At 40.4% G+C, this 17,722-nt stretch overlaps 1 protein-coding gene across 1 annotated transcript in view; it reads left to right on the forward strand.

Annotated features, from left to right (window-relative positions):
- Window positions 1-1,181: 1,181 nt before the first annotated feature.
- Window positions 1,182-17,722, forward strand: part of LOC149205001 (protein SIEL-like) — an 86,023-nt gene continuing 69,482 nt past the window's right edge. The window contains exon 1 of the mRNA XM_089393398.1: window positions 1,182-1,327. Coding sequence (XP_089249524.1) covers window positions 1,262-1,327 — 66 coding nt within the window. The 5' untranslated portion in view covers window positions 1,182-1,261. The remainder of the gene's footprint in view (window positions 1,328-17,722) is intronic.

Consider the following 17,722-nt stretch of genomic DNA (forward strand, 5'->3'; position numbering starts at 1 on the left):
TGCTCAAGCTTTTGATTTGTAGCCTATTTAGAGTTTATTTCAGCATTAGAAGATCTTTAGAAGAGGATATAAATTCCATTGTATATATCCTTCCATGTTTGTTTTGATATTTGTATATGCCTTTTTGGAAATATATGATGTAGTTTGCAATAAAAAAGTATTATGGCCTAACATAATGAACTCTCAAAAGCATCCTGTCATTTTTTTGGCATGCTAAACCAGTTAGAATTCAGCAGCGATTCAGCTGAATCATGATCCTGGTCAAATTTCTGTACTGAAAGATCTGATTCTGCTACTTTGTCAAAGGTGGTTAAAAATGTATCTTGGGGAAATACTTGGGAAAAAGTTGGGATGATTCAACAAAAATTGGCAAGCATTAAACATGCAAAATAATCTTTTTATCCAATTAGTTTAATATATGAACTTACTGCAATTAGTATGTCTTTTAGAAGAGAAATTTTGCACCATGATTTTTTCAAATTTTTATTAAATCATGTATTTTTCTTTTTCTTTTCCAATTTCTAGTTTGGGGATGAACTTGGGGAAAAACTGAAAATCACTGATAAATCTATATTTTTTGCAACAAAAGTGCACACAGATACTATTTCACTGCGATTAATTAAACTTGTAGACACAAGGAGAATATACGCTCAAAAGTTGATACTGAATTATTCTTCTAGCAGGTTGAACTTTACATTCAAGATTTTAATGCACCTTATTTCTTATGTATGTCACTTGTGAATGAGATAGATTCTCTGTCAATTTCTCATTCTCACTGTCATTGACCATAAACTTGTAGGCACTTAGCAAATGGAGAATATATGCTGAGAAGTTAATATTTCCTTATTCCTCAAGCAGGCTGTACATTCGAGTTTATAATGCAACTTGTTTCTTATATTTGTCACTTGTGAATGAGATAGATTCTCTCACATTCTCACTAAATCATTGACCATCTATTTACCTGATGGTTAACTGTGGTAGCTGATTCTTGTCATATGCTTATAACCTAAAAATATTAAACTGAAAGTGTATTGTATAATTTGTTGACTTTTGTATGATTGAAGAATATCTAGAATTGTTCCCGTATAATAGTAGATGATTGAGAAATATCTAGAATTGTTCCTGCGTAGGCAGCATATACCAAGTAATTCGGCTGGGAATATTTAGTGGGTGAATAAGACCTTGCTTTGTGTTGAAGTGTGACTGGTCTTTGATGGTTGATCTTTCTTGACTGCAGGATGAGCAAGATATTATCTCTGTTATGTATTGCATGGGCAAAAGCCATGGCACATATATCTTGTGCTCTGCGAATGAATTTGTACAACAGGTTTACATTCACTTTCCTCTTGTATGCTCAGTATTTTAGCCACTGGTGTTTTTCACTCACAACACTTTTAGGTGGTTAAGTTTTATGACTTATAAATTTTCTTCCGGAGTTTCAGTTTTCTGATCTATCCAATTAGAAAATGGTCATAGCTGGGGTTTTCTAGGTTCCTTTTTGTCAAGACAAAAATTCATATGCTTGTTTGCTGCAAGTATTAAAATTATTCCAAGGATTCCCGTTTTGAAAAATGGTTGTGTTCAACATAGCTGAAATTGTTCTACTTGTATCAATTCCTGAACTCTATCTTGCTATGAGCTGTACGACTTGAAATCTATACATACTAATAGAAGCTGGGGAGATGGGCCACCTTCTAAGCATTCTATAACCAAGAAATTGACCAAATCATCCATTTCATTTGAATCTTGCTTGTTGCTGCCTACATACCATAGTCGATTGGAATTGTGTCAAAAACAAAATTTTTCATTAGATGTTATTTCATATTTAGCAAAACATTCTCAAATGCAAGATTTATGTACGGATCCAGTATTCATGGAAAACTCAAAATATTTCTTTATTATGTTAAAACGAAATTAAATATTAACACAAATGAGCTGAAATCAGCATCCTATGCTCGTAAATTCTGAAATATTGATAAGCATCTTAGTCTGAGACTTAAATATTAGTTGTGCCCAATATGTGTTGTAATGTCAAGTTTGTGGTCCAAATAGGCTAGCTCAGGACGTAGATTTTGTGTGGGGGAAACTCAAGTGATTTGAATGAACCGTCAATAAATGTTACCTTTGATTGATTCTTTAATCTCCTTCTCGGGGATGAGAAGGTGGGGGGCGTTAGTTTCTTTTGCACCTAGATTCAGATTCAGTGCCCAATAAAATATGCTCAAAACAGGAAATAAAATTCAGGTCTGTTTTTTATACACTAAACACACTGGATTTTTGGATATGCACAGCAGAAGTAAAAACAACAATGAAACCAAACACATAAATAGTAGGACACGTTTACCTCGGAAACTCTTGTTGCCGCAAAATCTAGCAGACCTTGGAGAGGGGTACCCTACAAGGTTATCAATAGACTAAGAGACAACAATGGGGTGATGGCCCACTGTCACCACAACCAAAACCCCCTTGCTCTTTATGGATTGCCATCAATGGAGGAGTCCCTGTATAAGGTCACCTATAAGGGATATTCCAGGTATAAAGGTATAAGATGACCAAGAGGCTTCTAATGGAAAGACGCAACTTAAGTACAAGGCTCCAATCAATGAATGAAGACAATTCACTCTCCTTAGAGATGTCAAATTTGTGAACCACAAGACCTAGGGCTTGATTAATAGGTTGAGATTTCAGATGGCCAAAGGTCAAGGTGTAGATAAAGGGTTTCCAACAATGTATTCAGCAAGGATATGGCACATGAAACCCTCAAGAAGCCCCCAAGTTGAAGTTAAATCCAAACTAGGGTTTTGACTTAGGGCAAACAACTAGGCAAGCGAAATTATGGACAAAATCAGAATGAATGCTTACGAAAGGGGAATGATTTTGAGGCAACCACTCCACCCTGTTGATTTTGGGTAGCATTGGATGTGCTCTAGCTCCGAAATTTTGTGGAGGGACTAGAACTCATGAGATCTCCAAGACCCAAAAATTGTTTGGAGAAATTCCACCTGGATGAGGAGTTATTAAAATAATTAATATTTTTAATGTGTTCCTAAGTCTAAACTTAGGAAAATAATGGGTATTAATAAAGATATGGGTGAGAAGCTTCTAAGAGACGAGGATCAAGTTTGTTTTAATCTTAGTCGTTGATTAGAGACTTAATCTCGACCGTTGATTCATCAGTAGGAAAAGTATAAGAAAAGACTTGAGAGTCATTTGGAGATACATTGGGCAAATATTCAGTAACTTGAGGGAAATCGATTCTCAAGGAGGAGTTCGATTTCAGAGGGAGAGATGCAGGGTGAAGCAAGAGGGAGAGCTTTGACGTAGTGACGTAGAGGGAGAGCTCTGACGCAGTGTAGCAGTGACGCAACTCCTAGAGGAGGTGACACAATTCCAGCGCAGAGCTTGGAGTAGCCATCGCTGCCCAGCACTAGGAACAACGCAGTCACCTGTGGGGTTTGTTCATCTGTCTCTGGAGAGAGGTACTTTTGCCGGGTTTATTCTCTGTTGGGTGATCTAGATTTGGCACCCTAGTTGTATTAAGAAATCTGCTTAATAATACAAACCCTTTATATGTTGCATCGATTTTCCCGAATTGGGTTTTTTTGGGGACAATTGTTCAAAAACAACTGTGTTGATGTGATTGATTCTTGTGCTTGTATATCACTGCTATTTTCTCTATGTAATTATGTGATAACTATTGTAGAATTTATTTTAATGTTTACTGAAGGGTTTCGTAAATAACTTATTGTGGGAAATCAGTAGGAGAAATAAATTAGTTACTGCAGTAGAATTTCGTGTTAGAAATTTTCACATGGTATCAGAGCAGAGATCAGGCAACAGGATTGAAGAATCTGCTATGATTCAAGAGCTTGATGTTGGGGCATCAACTCAGAGGGACTCACGCAGATCTCCAGAGAAAGAAGAGAGCACGAAGGATATGGATCATGATTATTCTATTTTAGCTTCCAGACTGGAAGAAGAAGTCGCTTGCCTAGAAAGTTCTGCCGCCTCTGAGGTTTGGTATATAGATAGTGGAGCTTCTTGGCATATGACAGGAATACTATAATGCTTTTCAAATTATCATGAAGAAAGGATGAACTTCCAGATCACCATGGGAAATAAGTCAAAATGTACCCTCGTAGGAAGAGGTACTGTAGTCTTTCAAATAGAAGCAGGGGATCGGCTTTGAGCAACCAATGTGCTGCATGTGCCAGGATTGGGGATGAACTTACTCTCTGTATCTTAGCTTCAAAACAAGGGCTATGACGTTTTCTTCATTAAAGAGAAAGTATATGTCAAACACCTGAGTTGGAAAAAGAAGGCCCAGATTGGAGTTAGAAGTAACAGGCTGTATAGATTACAATTATAATCTCCAATGACACTGATAGGCAACAATGGGGAAAAAGATTTGAATGAACTATGGCACAAGAGGATGGGACACTTACACCATGGGGCTTTAAGAATTCTCGGGAGAACAGTATCAGGAGTTCCAGAATTAAGTACTGAATGAAATGATGTATGCAGAGGATGCGCACTAGGAAAGTACGCTAAGGAAGCATTTTTCAGAAGAAACAATAGGGCTAAGAGTGGTCTGGGATTGATACACTCAGATATCTGTGGACCCATGTCCACAAAAGCTCTTAGTTGTGCCGAATACCTCGTCACCTTCATTGATGACCATTCCAGAAAGACTTGGATCTACTTTCTAAAAACCAAGGATGATGTTTTCGGTCGATTCAAAGAGTTTAAGGCTCTAGTTGAGAATCTGATAGGAAAGAAGATAAAGATATTGTGCTCAGACAATGGTGGAAAATACATCGACAAAGACTTCACTGATTTTTGCGCAAGGGAGGGCATTAGAGGGGAGTGGACAACCCCCTATAATGCGGAGCAAAATGGAGTAGCAGAAAGGAAGAACTGGACTATTGATGAAGCAGCGAGGGCGATGTTGTATGATCAAGATATGCCCAAGTTTCTATGGGCAGAAGCATGCAACACAACAGTGTATGTCCAAAACAAGACCCTCATAGGGCATTAGGTAAGATTACTCCGGAGAGTGTCTTCACTGGTAAGAAGCCTGAGGTAAGTCATTTAAGGATATTTAGGACTTTGGCATACTGTCATGTACCCGAAGAAAAGAGGAAGAAATTAGATCAGACTGCGGAGAAAGGATATCTTGTGGGATATAGAGAGAATGCTAAGGCATATAGAGTCTATCTTCCGGGGAATAGGAAGATCGTAATTCGACAGGATGTAAAGTTCATGGAGGACAGAGCTTTCTTGAAATCCAAAGAAATGCCTTCCGGAGAGTAGTCAAAGGATGATTTGTTGGTCCAGCCTCTTCGACCAACAGAAACTAGCACTAGTATTTCTCCTAAAGGCAAAACTCCAGAGGTGGAGCCTTAGGAAGAGGAGCAGATAGATATACCCACTACCAGTGGTAGAACGAGTCGAGAACTTCGACAGATACTACGAGATGCAGAGGATTTCGTTGGGGTGCCCAGGAACGAGAAAAGGGATCATAGACAACCAGATAGATACTAAGCCTTGGTGGCTTAGATTGGAGAACCCTTCAGTTTTCAAGAGGCCGATCAACATCAAGTATGGGTAGATGCTATGGTGGAGGAATACAGTTCCATAATGGTCAATGATGTCTGGGAAGTGGTACCTAGGCCTTAGGATAGGTCAGTTGTAGGGTCGAGATGGCTCTACAAATTCAAATACGCTGCAGATGGCAGTGTGGAAAAATACAAAGCCAGGTTTGTGGCTAAGGGGCTTGCTCAGAAGGAAGGGATAGAATACATAGAAACCTTCGCCCCAGTAGCCAGGTATACTTTTATTAGATCCGTGATATCCCTTGGAGCACAGATGGGGTGGGAGGTTCACCAGATGGATGCCAAGGTGGCATTCTTGAACGTGGTAATAAAAGAAGTATACATTGAACAACCAAAGGGTTTTGAGACACATGAGAAGAAATCTCATGTATGCAGGTTGAAGAAAGCTCTGTATGGGCTTAAACAGGCACCTAGAGCATGGTATGGTCGAATTGATGGCTACTTGCAGAAGATGGGATTCATCAAGAGTGACGTAGATCCTAACCTCTACTATCTGGTTGTAGAGAATGAGCCTCTAATCTTGGTTTTATATGTGGATGATCTCTTTCTGACAGGCTCATCCAGGCTCATCAAAGATTGCAAGGAGAACCTAGCCACAGAATTCGACATGAAGGATTTGGGACAGATGCATTATTTCCTGGGGTTGGAAGTTTGGCAGCAGAAGGGTGAAATTTTCCTTGGGCAAGGGAGATACGCTACAAAGATTTTGAAAAGGTTTAGAATGCAAGACTGTAGACCTATGGCTACTCCAATGATCACCAACTGGAAGAATATTGATGCATCCAAAGATAAAGAAGTCGATCCCACCTTGTACAGGCAGCTCATAGGGTCCCTGATGTATCTGGTCAATACCAGGCCAGACATTTGTTACGCTGTCAACACCCTCAGTCAGTTCATGGTGGAACCAAAGAGGGTGCACTGGGCAACAACCAAGCATGTTCTCAGATATATACGAGGAACAATCGAGCATGGACTAATGTACACCCAAGGCAATGACATCAAGTTGAATGGGTTCACTGATGCATATTGCGCTGGAAGTTCAGTAGATCGGAAAAGTACCACTGGGTACTGTTTCAACATTGGATCAGGAATGACCTCCTAGTGTAGTAGGAAACAGAAATCCGTGGCTCTGAGCTCAGCTGAAGTTGAATATATGGTAGCTAGCACAACTTCGTGTGAAGCCATATGGCTTAGTAAATTGCTTGTGAATCTAGTCAGGAGAAAGATGGAAGCGACCAATATTTTGTGTGATAATCAGAGTTGCATCAAGCTCTATGAGAATCCAGTCTTTCATGATCGGTCGAAGCACATTGATATCAGGTGTCACTTTATCAGACATTGTGTCCAACGAGGGGCAGTACAGTTGAGATACACCCCAATAGGAGAATAGGTGGCAGAGATTCTCACCAATGCTTTTGGAAGAACAAAGTTTGTTTACTTCAGGGAGAAGATGGGGATGGTGAATAATCTGTTTCAGTAGCAAAAGTGGATAGTATAAGGAGTTGCAGTGCAGCAGTTAGCAGTGGCAGTGCAATGAGCAGCATATTCAGAGGGAGCTGCAGTACAGATGTAACAGTGACAGTTGCAGTGTCATGGGCAACAATACAGGTTGTAGCAGTGCAATGGGTGAGGGGCAGTTGGCCGAGCATCAACAACGCAGAGGATTGATGTCGTGGATCAGTGTGATGCTTTTGTTGGGAAGTATTGCTAGAGCACATTCCTCGCTAAGACAAAATGTTGATTTTGGGTAGCATCAGATGTTGAGTTGGGGTAGCATCGGATGTGCTCTAACCATGAAAATTGGTGGAGAGGCTAAAGCACATGAGATCTCCAAGACCTAGAAATGGTTCGGACATATTGTACCCGGTTTGGGAGATATTAAAATAACTAATATTTTTAATGGAGTTCCTAAGTCTAAACTTAGGAAAAATAAAATATTAATGGGTATTAATATAAAACTGGGTTAGAAGGTTCCAAAAGTCATGGATCAAGCCAAATCTAATCTTAGCCATTGATTAGAGATTTAATCTCGGCTGTTGAAGGACCAACAGGAAAAGTATAAGAAGAGGCTTAAGGGTCAGTTGGAGAACACACTGAGGGAGACTAGTCAGTTCGATTTCTGGAGCAGGGTTAGCTGAGAAATTCGAACTAGTGGTCTGAAGAGCAGCAGGAGGTAGCGGGTACGGAACAGAGAGTCGGGAACAACACCAGAAGATCAACGTAGAGGTTGGAGAGGCAAACGTAGAACCTCTCAGGCAGACATAGAGGCAGCAGATTGCATAGTCACTAGAAGGCCTGCGTGGGTGACGCAGAGGCTCAGTGCTGATGTAGAGAGGCAGGAGCTAACGCAGTAGCTTTGGGAGCTGCGTAGGGGCTAGTAAACCTAACGCTGAGACTAGGAGAAGTGCTAGAGAATTTGTTCTCTGTTGGGTAAGTCAGTTTGGCACCTGGTTGTACTGAAGAATTGCTGAATAATAAAATCCTCCTCTGCTGCACCGGTTTTCCTGCATTGGGTTTTTCCGGGGACATTTGTCCAAAATATCTGTGTTGATGTGTTGATTCTTGTGCATGTGTTTGTCTCTTTATTATGAGGTGATATTTGCAGCGTAATTTATTTTAATGTTTACTAAAGGGTTTTGGTCAATAACTTATCGACAATATGTAGGTAAAATAAGTCAGTTGTTGCAGTGATAGAATTTTCACATGGTATTAGAGCAAGTAATCAGAGATAGGAAGGGAAAATCAATTATGAGTCGAGACCATGAGCAAAAACGCTAAGGCATACAGAATCTATCTTCTAGGGAGCAGGAAGGTAGTAGTTCGACGAGATGTGAAGTTATGGAGGACAAGGCTTTCAGAAAATCTCGAGAAATGCCTTCCAAAGAGCAGTCAGAAGAGGAGCTGTTGGTCAAACCTCTTCAACCAACGGAAGTAAAGAATTCTTCTTCGGATCAGGAAGAATCACAAGATGAAGAGGAGCTAACAAAAGCACCTGTTGGCAAAGGAAGAACGAGCAGGGAAATTCATTAGATTCTGCGAGATGTAGAGGACTTCATCGGTGCGCCAAGGAACAATAAGAGGGAGTGAAAACAACCAGATAGATATCAGGCATTAGTAGCTCAAGATGGGGAGCCTGCCAGTTTTCAGGAGGCAGCTCAACATCAGGTTTGACTGGATGCGATGGTAGAGGAGTACAACTCCATAATGGTGAATGCTATCTGGGAGGTAGTGGCAAGGCCCCAAGACAAATCAGTGGTAGGTTCGAGATGGATCTACAAGATTAAATATGCTGCAGACGACAGTGTTGAGAAATACAAAGGCAGGTTTTTGGCTAAGGGGTATGCTCAGAAGGAAGGAATTAACTACGAAGAAACCTTCGCCTCAGTAGCTAGGTATACATCCTATTAGAACCGTGATATCTCTTGTAGCATAGATGGGGTGGGAGATTCATCAGATAGATGTCAAAATGGCATTTCCGAATGGGGTGATAGAAGAAGAGGTATACATTGAACAACCAGAGGGCTTTGAGACACATGAGAAGAAGTCTCATGTATGCAGATAAGAAGAAGTCTCATGTATGCAGATTGAAGAAAGCCTTGTATGGGCTTAAACAGGCACCTAGAGCATGGTATGGTCGAATTGATGGCTACTTGTAGAAGATGGGATTTGTCAAGAGTGACGCAGATCCAAATCTCTACTATCTGGTTGTAGAGAATGAACCTCTAATCTTAGTATTATATGTGGATGATCTCTTCCTGACAGGATCATCTAGGCTCATCGGGGATTGCAAGAAGAATCTAGCCATGGAATTCGACATGAAGGATTTGGGACGAATGCATTATTTCTTGGGGTTGGGAGTTTGGCAGGAAAAGGGGGAGATCTTCCTTGGGCAAGGGAGATATGTTACAGAAATCCTGAAGAGATTCATGATGGAGGACTGTAGACCCATGGCTACTCCAATGATCACCAACTAGAAGAAGATTGATGTATCAGAAGACAAGGATGTTGATCCCACCTTATACAAGCAGCTCATAGGGTCCCTGATGTATCTGGTCAATACTAAGCCAGACATTTGCTACGTTGTTAACACCCTCAGTCTGTTCATGGTGGAGCCGAAGAGGGCGCACTCGGCAAAGCCAAACATGTTCTCAGGTATTTATAGGGAACAGTCGACTATGGACTCTTGTACACCTGGAGTAAGGATATTAGATTGAGTGGATTTGCTAGTGCAGATTGGGCTTGAAGTTCAGTGGATCGGAAAAGTACCTTTGGGTACTGTTTCAACATTGGATCATGAATGACCTCCCGGTGCAGTAGGAAACAAAAATCCGTTGCTCTGAGCTTAGCTGAGGCTGAATATATGGCTGCGAGAACAACTTTGTGTGAGGCCATATGGCTTAGAAAACTGCTTGTGAACCTATTCAGAAGAAAGATGGAGGCGACCAGGATCATGTGCGATAATCAGAGTTGCATCAAGTTCTCTGAGAATCTAGTGTTTCACGACCGGTCAAAGTATATTGATATCCGGTGTGAATTTGTCAGAGACCATGTTCAACGAGGAGTTGTACGGTTGAGCTACACTCCTACAGGAGAACAGGTGGCAGACATCCTCACCAAGGCCCTTGGAAGAACAAAGTTTGATTATTTCAGGGAAAAGATGAAGATGATAAAGAATCCATTTCAGTAGCAGAAATGGGGGTGATGTTGCAGTGCAGTAGCAGTCAACAGTAGCACAATGCAACATGGCGAGAAGAGATCGCATTGCAAATACAATGTTGGGAAAAAGGACCAACAATAGCATGGATGCAAATGGAGTTGTAGTGCAATTGCAACATTGGGAGAAAGGACCAGCAACAACACCGATGCAGAGGGAGCTGCCATATGGATGCAGCACTGGGAGATGCAAAGCCATGGGCAGCAGTACAGGATGCAGTAGTGCAGAGGATGTTGGGCGGGGAGGCCTAGCATTAGCACAGGTACCAGTGCCGTATAGTCAGAGTGATGCTCATAATGGATTATTACGAGAGCATAGTCCTCGCTAAGAGGGAGTGTTGATTTGGGGTAGCATTGGATGTGCTCTAGCCATGAAAGTTGGTGAAGAGGCTAAAGCACATGAGATCTCCAAGACCCAGAAATGGTTTGGACAGATTGTACCCGGTTTGGGAGATATTAAAATAATTAATATTTTTAATGGAGTTAATGGGTATTGATATAAAACTGGGTTAGAAGGTTCCAAAAGTCATGGATCAAGCCAAATGTAATCTTAGCCGTTGATTAGAGATTTACTTTTGGCTATTGAAGGACCAACAAGAAAAGTATAAGAAGAGGCTTGAGGGTCAGTTGGAGAACACACTGAGGGAAACCAGTTAGTTCGATTTCTGGAGCGGGGTTAGCTGAGAAATTCGAACTAGTGGTTTGAAGAGCAGCAGGAGGTAGCGGGTACGGAACAGAGAGTCGGGAACAACACCAGAAGATTAGCATAGCGTTTGGAGAGGCAGACACAGAGACAGTAGACTGCGCAGTCACTAGAAGGCCTGCGTGGGTGACACAGAGAGGCAGGAGCTAACGCAGTAGCTTTGGGAGCTGCGTAGGGGCCAGTAAGCCTGACATTGAGACCGGGAGAAGTGCTGGAGAATTTGTTCTTTGTTAGGTAAGTTAGCTTGGCACCCAGTGTATTGAAGAATTGCTGAATAATAAAATCCTCCTCTGCTGCACCGGTTTTCCCGCATTGGGTTTTTTCAGGGACATTTGTCCAAAATATCTGTGTTGATGTGTTGATTCTTGTGCATGTGTTTGTTTTTGTATTATGACGTGATATCTGCAACATAATTTATTTTAATATTTACTGAAGGGTTTTGGTAAATAACTTATCGACAAATAAGTAGGTAAAATAAATCAGTTGTTGTAGTGATAGAATTTTCACATCGGATGTGCTCTAGCTCCAAAATTTTGTGGAGGGACTAGAACTCATGAGATCTCCAAGATGCAGAAGTCGTTTGGAGAAATTCCACCCGGATGAGGAGTTATTAAAATAATTAATATTTTTAATGTGTTCCTAAGTCTAAACATAGGAAAATAAAAATATTAATGGGTATTAATAAAGATATGGGTGAGAAGCTTCTAAGAGACGAGGATCAAGTTTGTTTTAATCTTAGCCGTTGATTAGAGACTTAATCTCGGTCGTTGATTCATCAATAGGAAAAGTATAAGAGAAGACTTAAGAGTCATTTGGAGATACATCGGGCAAATATTCAATAACTCGAGGGAAATCGATTCTCAAGGAGAAGGAGTTTGATTTCAGAGGGAGAGTTGCAAGGTGAAGGAAGAGGGAGAGCTCTGACGCAGTGATGCAGAGGGAGAGCTTTGACGTAGTGTCGCAGTGACGCAGCTCCTAGAGGAAGTGACGTAATTCCAGCGTAGAGCTTGGAGCAGCCATCGCTGCCCAGCACTAGGAACAACGCAGTCACCTGTGGAGTTTATTCGTCTGTCTTTGGATAGAGGTACTTCTGTTGGGTTTATTCTCTGTTGGGTGATCTAGATTTGGCACCCTAGTTGTATTAAAAAATATGCTTAATAATACAAACCCTCTATATGCTACACTGGTTTTCCCGAATTGGGTTTTTCCGGGGACAATTGTCTAAAAACAACTGTGTTGATGTGATTGATTCTTGTGCTTGTATATCATTGTTATTTTCTCTATGTAATTATGTGATAACTGTAGTAGAATTTATTTTAATGTTTACTGAAGGGTTTTGTAAATAACTTATTGTGGGAAATAAGTAGGAGAAATAAATTAGTTACTGCAGTAGAATTTCGTGTTAGAAATTTTCACACACCCTTGATATTTAGAGTTTCCAAAAGCCAAAATTTCCCTTCCTAGCTAATTTGCACTAGGCCCTAGGTGGTTGGTTGGCCTTAAGAGGATCGAATTAGGTAAAGAGAGAGAAAGAGTAAAATTTATGGATAAAGTTAGACTTGATCACTGACGAAGGATGGCTAGTGCCTAGTCTTAGGGTTGTTGGAGTCTATGGGTTCTTTAGTTTGGCTAAAACTCGCAAAGGAGTAAGGATATTTTGATGCCCTAATATCAAAACCCTAACTATTAGTCTATTACGTTTGTGAGGGATTGAAAATCACTTGGGAGAGCTAATGTAAGATCACCAAGGGGATTGCCATTCATATATCATACAATGAGTAATGCATGCAATAAAATGACCTACCTTCAGTAAGATTGATATTCAACAAAATTAGGGCACAATATTTAACCTAGGTCACTAATTTATTCCATAGAATAGACATAAAATAATTTTTTTTGCAAATAAAGGCACTTACAAGATAATATATATGTACAAGTCAATCATTAATCCAAGGTAACATCTCCAAAGACAGGACAATATCTCCAAGACAAGGTTTGCTCCATAGATCACATCTCTCAAATAGGAAAGGAGGCTGAATTCTCAAGAAGAGAGGTTGAGTTCACAAGTGATGATGATGAAAAATGCAATAGTCCTCTCCTCTATTAATGAGGAGGAATATTTCCTAATTAACCTAAAATCCCCTATAAAGACAAGTAAAATCATAATAATGCATTGTGTTACAAGCCAACCCACTGGCTTAGACATAAAATCAAAGAAATGCCCACATGTGTGAGCCGTGAAGCCTTATTATGTCGACATCATCCATCAAATAAGCTCCATGTGGAATGTTTTGAGACTCCAGGGTGCAATGAGTGGTGTAGAAGCCTCTAAAAATCATGATATGAGGGTTGGCCCTCAAATCTCTGTCAATATCTCTCTGTGGACCCCAAAATCCAGTTTGACCAAAGGTGGTCTCCTGGGTCTCCCATTACTCAAAATGTCCATCTCTGCTCTAATATTTGAGGGTTTTCTAGGTGTTACTAGCCCTCCCAAGTCTCTAAAGGTGAGACCATCCTCATCTAGGCTTTGGATCAACTTCCATCTCTCAGAGAGTGCTAAGGCTGACCTGGGGCATGTTGGTGCAAGTGCATCATCCTAAAGAATCATCAAATATAGTGAAAAGAGGTAGAACGCCCTAGGTGTAGAAGGTGCATAAGGTAGGTATGATGTGTTGCTACTGCTCAAAGACCCAAGGCTCTCAACACTTCACCTATGGTGCCAGTATACTTCTCTAGGGTCTAGGTATCTGTGGGTACAGTGCCTAGATCATGGGCTGCTAAACCACCTGACAATAACAACATAAAGTCTAGCGAAAGGAACTAGTCATTAGGGAAAACAATCATTTTTGCATCTAAGTGAACCAAGCTTGAATGTAAAAGGCTATTTATTTAATACGTCAAATAAGGCTTCCCCTCCAAAATTGGGGCCTTGAACTCGAAATGGTGTTTCCTCCCTAGGTGGGAGTGGCTAAAGGACAACCCTATTAGGTATTTTAGCCCCTAAGGGGAAGTAACATTTTCTTAGTCCAACCTTCAATTGATAGGTGTTAGTGAATAATGATGGTAACAAAGGGGAAAAGACTTCATGGCCAAGTTCCATGGTCAAATGGAACAGAATGATGGGGATCCACACCGTGAATGTATAGATGTGAGGAGGAAGCAATCATGGATGCATGAGTTACCAACTCAACCTTTGTTTTTCCACCCCTCTTGTATGCGTTTTTCTTTTGCCTATTTTTTTTTGTATTACTGATCATAGCTCAAAGGGTTAGAGCTTGCTTTGAATGATGTATAGCAATTGTATTACCCTTTAATGATGAGGCAACTTATTGCCCATTGGGGTTGGGACGTGCAGTTGGCAGCATGGTGTTGGCATTGATTTCAACCCTCAAAGACAATCAACTAGTCAGATAGTTTTGTTGGCATTGATGCCAATAGATTGATGAGGTTGCATGGTGTTTTGATCAAGTCTGTTGGTTTACAGGGTTTTGACAAGATCGTTGCAGATGGCTTGAAATAGCAGTGGCAGATCTGGATCAAAAGTTTTATGTTTTTCCTCATTAAGTGTACAGACGTTGGTTCAAAGAGGCAAAAGAGCAGACCTAATTTTTACAGCCCAGATTTTCTTTGGCAAGTCCACGTCCGCATCTTGGATTCAACATGCATAACCTGTGTCTGTGCTTGTAGGTGCACAAAAGAAATTATCGCGAGCACAAACCTCAGTAATCGCCCATGGTAAAGTTTTGATAGTTAGAATGAGGTGGTTTGCAGTGTTGTGGCTAATTTGGTCTCCAATGAATGGTGTGAATGTATTAATTCATCAAGTGATGGTGTAGTGGATCGATTGAGTCGTTATAGTTGATTTGGTCATCTACTGTTATAAATGAGTTAATGCATTGTGGTTGACTTGGAAAGCCATCAAACATTACAGTTTATTTTTCTTGTGGTAATTAAAGGGCCGAGATCTATAAATTAGCAACGCAATTTGACCTTTGAGTGTGAGCGTTCGAGTTATTTGAGGAATTTGTTTTGGCACTGATGCTCATCCATTATAGATCTGAGTTTGTTTCTCATTCTGTTATGGCACAAGGGATAAGAATGGTGGATTGACGAAATAGCAATTCGACATTTGAGCGTGAGTGTTTGAGTTATTTGAGGAATTTGTTCTGGAACAAGGGATATAAGAATGGTGGATTGACGAAATAGCAATTTGACATTTGAGCATGAGTGTTTGAGTTATTTGAGGAATTTGTTTTGGCACCGATGCTCATACATTATAGATATGAATTTGTTTTTCTTCTGTTTTGGCACAGGGGATATAAGAATGGTGGACTGATGAAATTGTGCTTGGTCTGGAAGAATCCTTTGAGGTCTCGCATTGTTTTGGACCAGTGTGATCAATGGGAGATACCATTTTCTGAATAATCTATTGCAGAGACTAGTTGCCATCATATGCAGAGTGTTGAGACAACATGAAAAGTTTGATTGATCAAGTGTGAACCTGATCATCGTATAAAAGGAGCCTAAAAATGTGAACATTGATCTAGTCTACAAGTTGTAAGGTGGTCATTGTAATGGTTCGATTTGGTCCAAAAAGTTCCGTTGACTTGGTGTTAAAAGTGTAAAGGCGTCAGTGGTGGATCTAGTTGTAATAAATTGTTTGATCTAGTCATGTATTAATATGGTCCAAGTAATTTGATCTAGTCTCCATGTGTGATCACATTGATCATTAGAGTATTGTGTGATCTGGTCAAAGGAAGAGTTGATATGCTTAGTTCGTGGAGGTATGGTTGATTTGGAGCATTATTTTATTTATACCCAAAGTGTGAAAATTTCTGAATCTAACACATCAGAAACCCCTGTTGCAATATCTGGTTTAATATCTCCTACTTGTTCTTTACATTAACAAGTTATTTAATAACATAAACATCGAAGTAAGCACAATTGCAACCTTCACAAATATACATATCAACAACTGAAATATACTTAGGCAACACAAGGGACACCGTTATTTTTGGACAATCGTCCCTAGAAAACCCCAATGCGGGAAAACAGTTGCAACATATATGAGGGTTTTATTATTAAGCAGATTTCTGAATACAACTAGGGTGCCGGAAATGGCTCACCCTTCAAAGAATATCCTTGGCAGTAATACCTCTCTCTGGAGATAGATATTCCGGCAAATCAACAACGGATGATCAACCCCACAGTGACTGTGACTGTTCCTTGTGCTGGACAACGAAAGTTGCTCCAAGCACTGCTCTAGAACTGCGCCACCCTCTCTGAAACTGTGTCACCCTCTCCAGGCTGATCTGCTCTCAGTCTGCCCCACAGAACCTCCTTAGGCAACCTCTTTAGCCCAACGTCAGCCTCTATAGGCCTATGCGCTGTCTTCCTCAGCCTCTGCGGCTTCTGCGTCAGCCTCTGCGACTTCTGTGTCAGCCTCTGTGTCCTCTGCGTCAGCCTCTATGGCTTCTGTGTCCTCTGCGCTGGCCTCCTTAGCCTCTGTGTCAACCCTCTTAGGCTGTTTGCTGCCTCTCTGATATGTATTCTTCAGCCTTGGATCGAAATCCCTTGTTGAACTACCCCTCACTGCAACTGATCACTAACTCGATTTCCTCAGCAAACCCAGCCCCAGAAAATTGAATTCTTGATCTCTCTTGGTGTGTCTCCAACTGAACCTCAAGCCTTCTCTTATACTTTTCCCATTGATGATTCAATGGCCGAGATTAAGTCCCTAATCAACGACTAAGATTAGATTTGGCTTGATCCTCGTCTCTTAGAACTTCCTCACTCATTTTATATTAATACACATTAATATTTTAATTTTCCTAAGTTTAGACTTAGGAACCAATTAAAAATATTAATTATTTTAATATCTCTTCATTCGGGTGGAATTTCTCGTCTTGGAGATTTCATGTGCCTTAGCCTCTCCACCAAATTTCATGGCTAGAGCATATCCGATGCTACCAAAAAACAACGCTCCTTCTTAGCGAGGAATGTGCTCTAGCAACAATTCAACATAGACACATCACACTGATCCTCCGTGTAAGAGCCCTAAATTCGAAACTTAAGAGGGTTTAACAATAATTTGTTCATAAAATACCAGAATATGTAATTTAAATACAGAATTTGAACAATTTATCTTAGGAATACCAACCTGTTTGCTCTGCTGCAAATCTTGTTCCGGCTGCGTTACCAAAACGGCCAAAACCTCCCTGCCGAACTGGGTACAACCTAGGTACTCAGTCTCAGAATGCTTTCCAATCGAAGTAATCTGATCCCCCATGCTCAAAAACTCCAGTACAATCAAGACTCCTTCCTGTCTGTACCTCTGTGTTAAAATTGTTCTCCTTCCTCCCCTCAATATTGTGCTCCCAAGCAACAAAAGATTCCCTTTTAGTCCTACTCCCTTCTCCTTTTATTTCTTAGAACCATCACTTTTTCATCTTTCATTGCCTTGGCTGTGTGCCCCCTGTCTTATTACGTGGCTCCTTACCATGAATTAAAGAGGTAGTCATGTTTTATATTGACACTCATCACTTACGTTGTGCTTTTGTTATTAATATTTATTTAATATTTTATTATATTATACCTTTTAATGTTTAACCTTTAGTATAAAGTTACTTCTTTTATAACAATATAACTCCTTTTAAAACTTTAGTAATTTAAAATTTAGAACCTTTGGATA

Source organism: Pinus tabuliformis, chromosome 1_2, assembly GCF_031772625.1.
Source record: "Pinus tabuliformis cultivar Carrire ecotype Pingquan chromosome 1_2, CPIR1, whole genome shotgun sequence".
Classification (NCBI taxonomy): Eukaryota; Viridiplantae; Streptophyta; class Pinopsida; order Pinales; family Pinaceae; genus Pinus; species Pinus tabuliformis.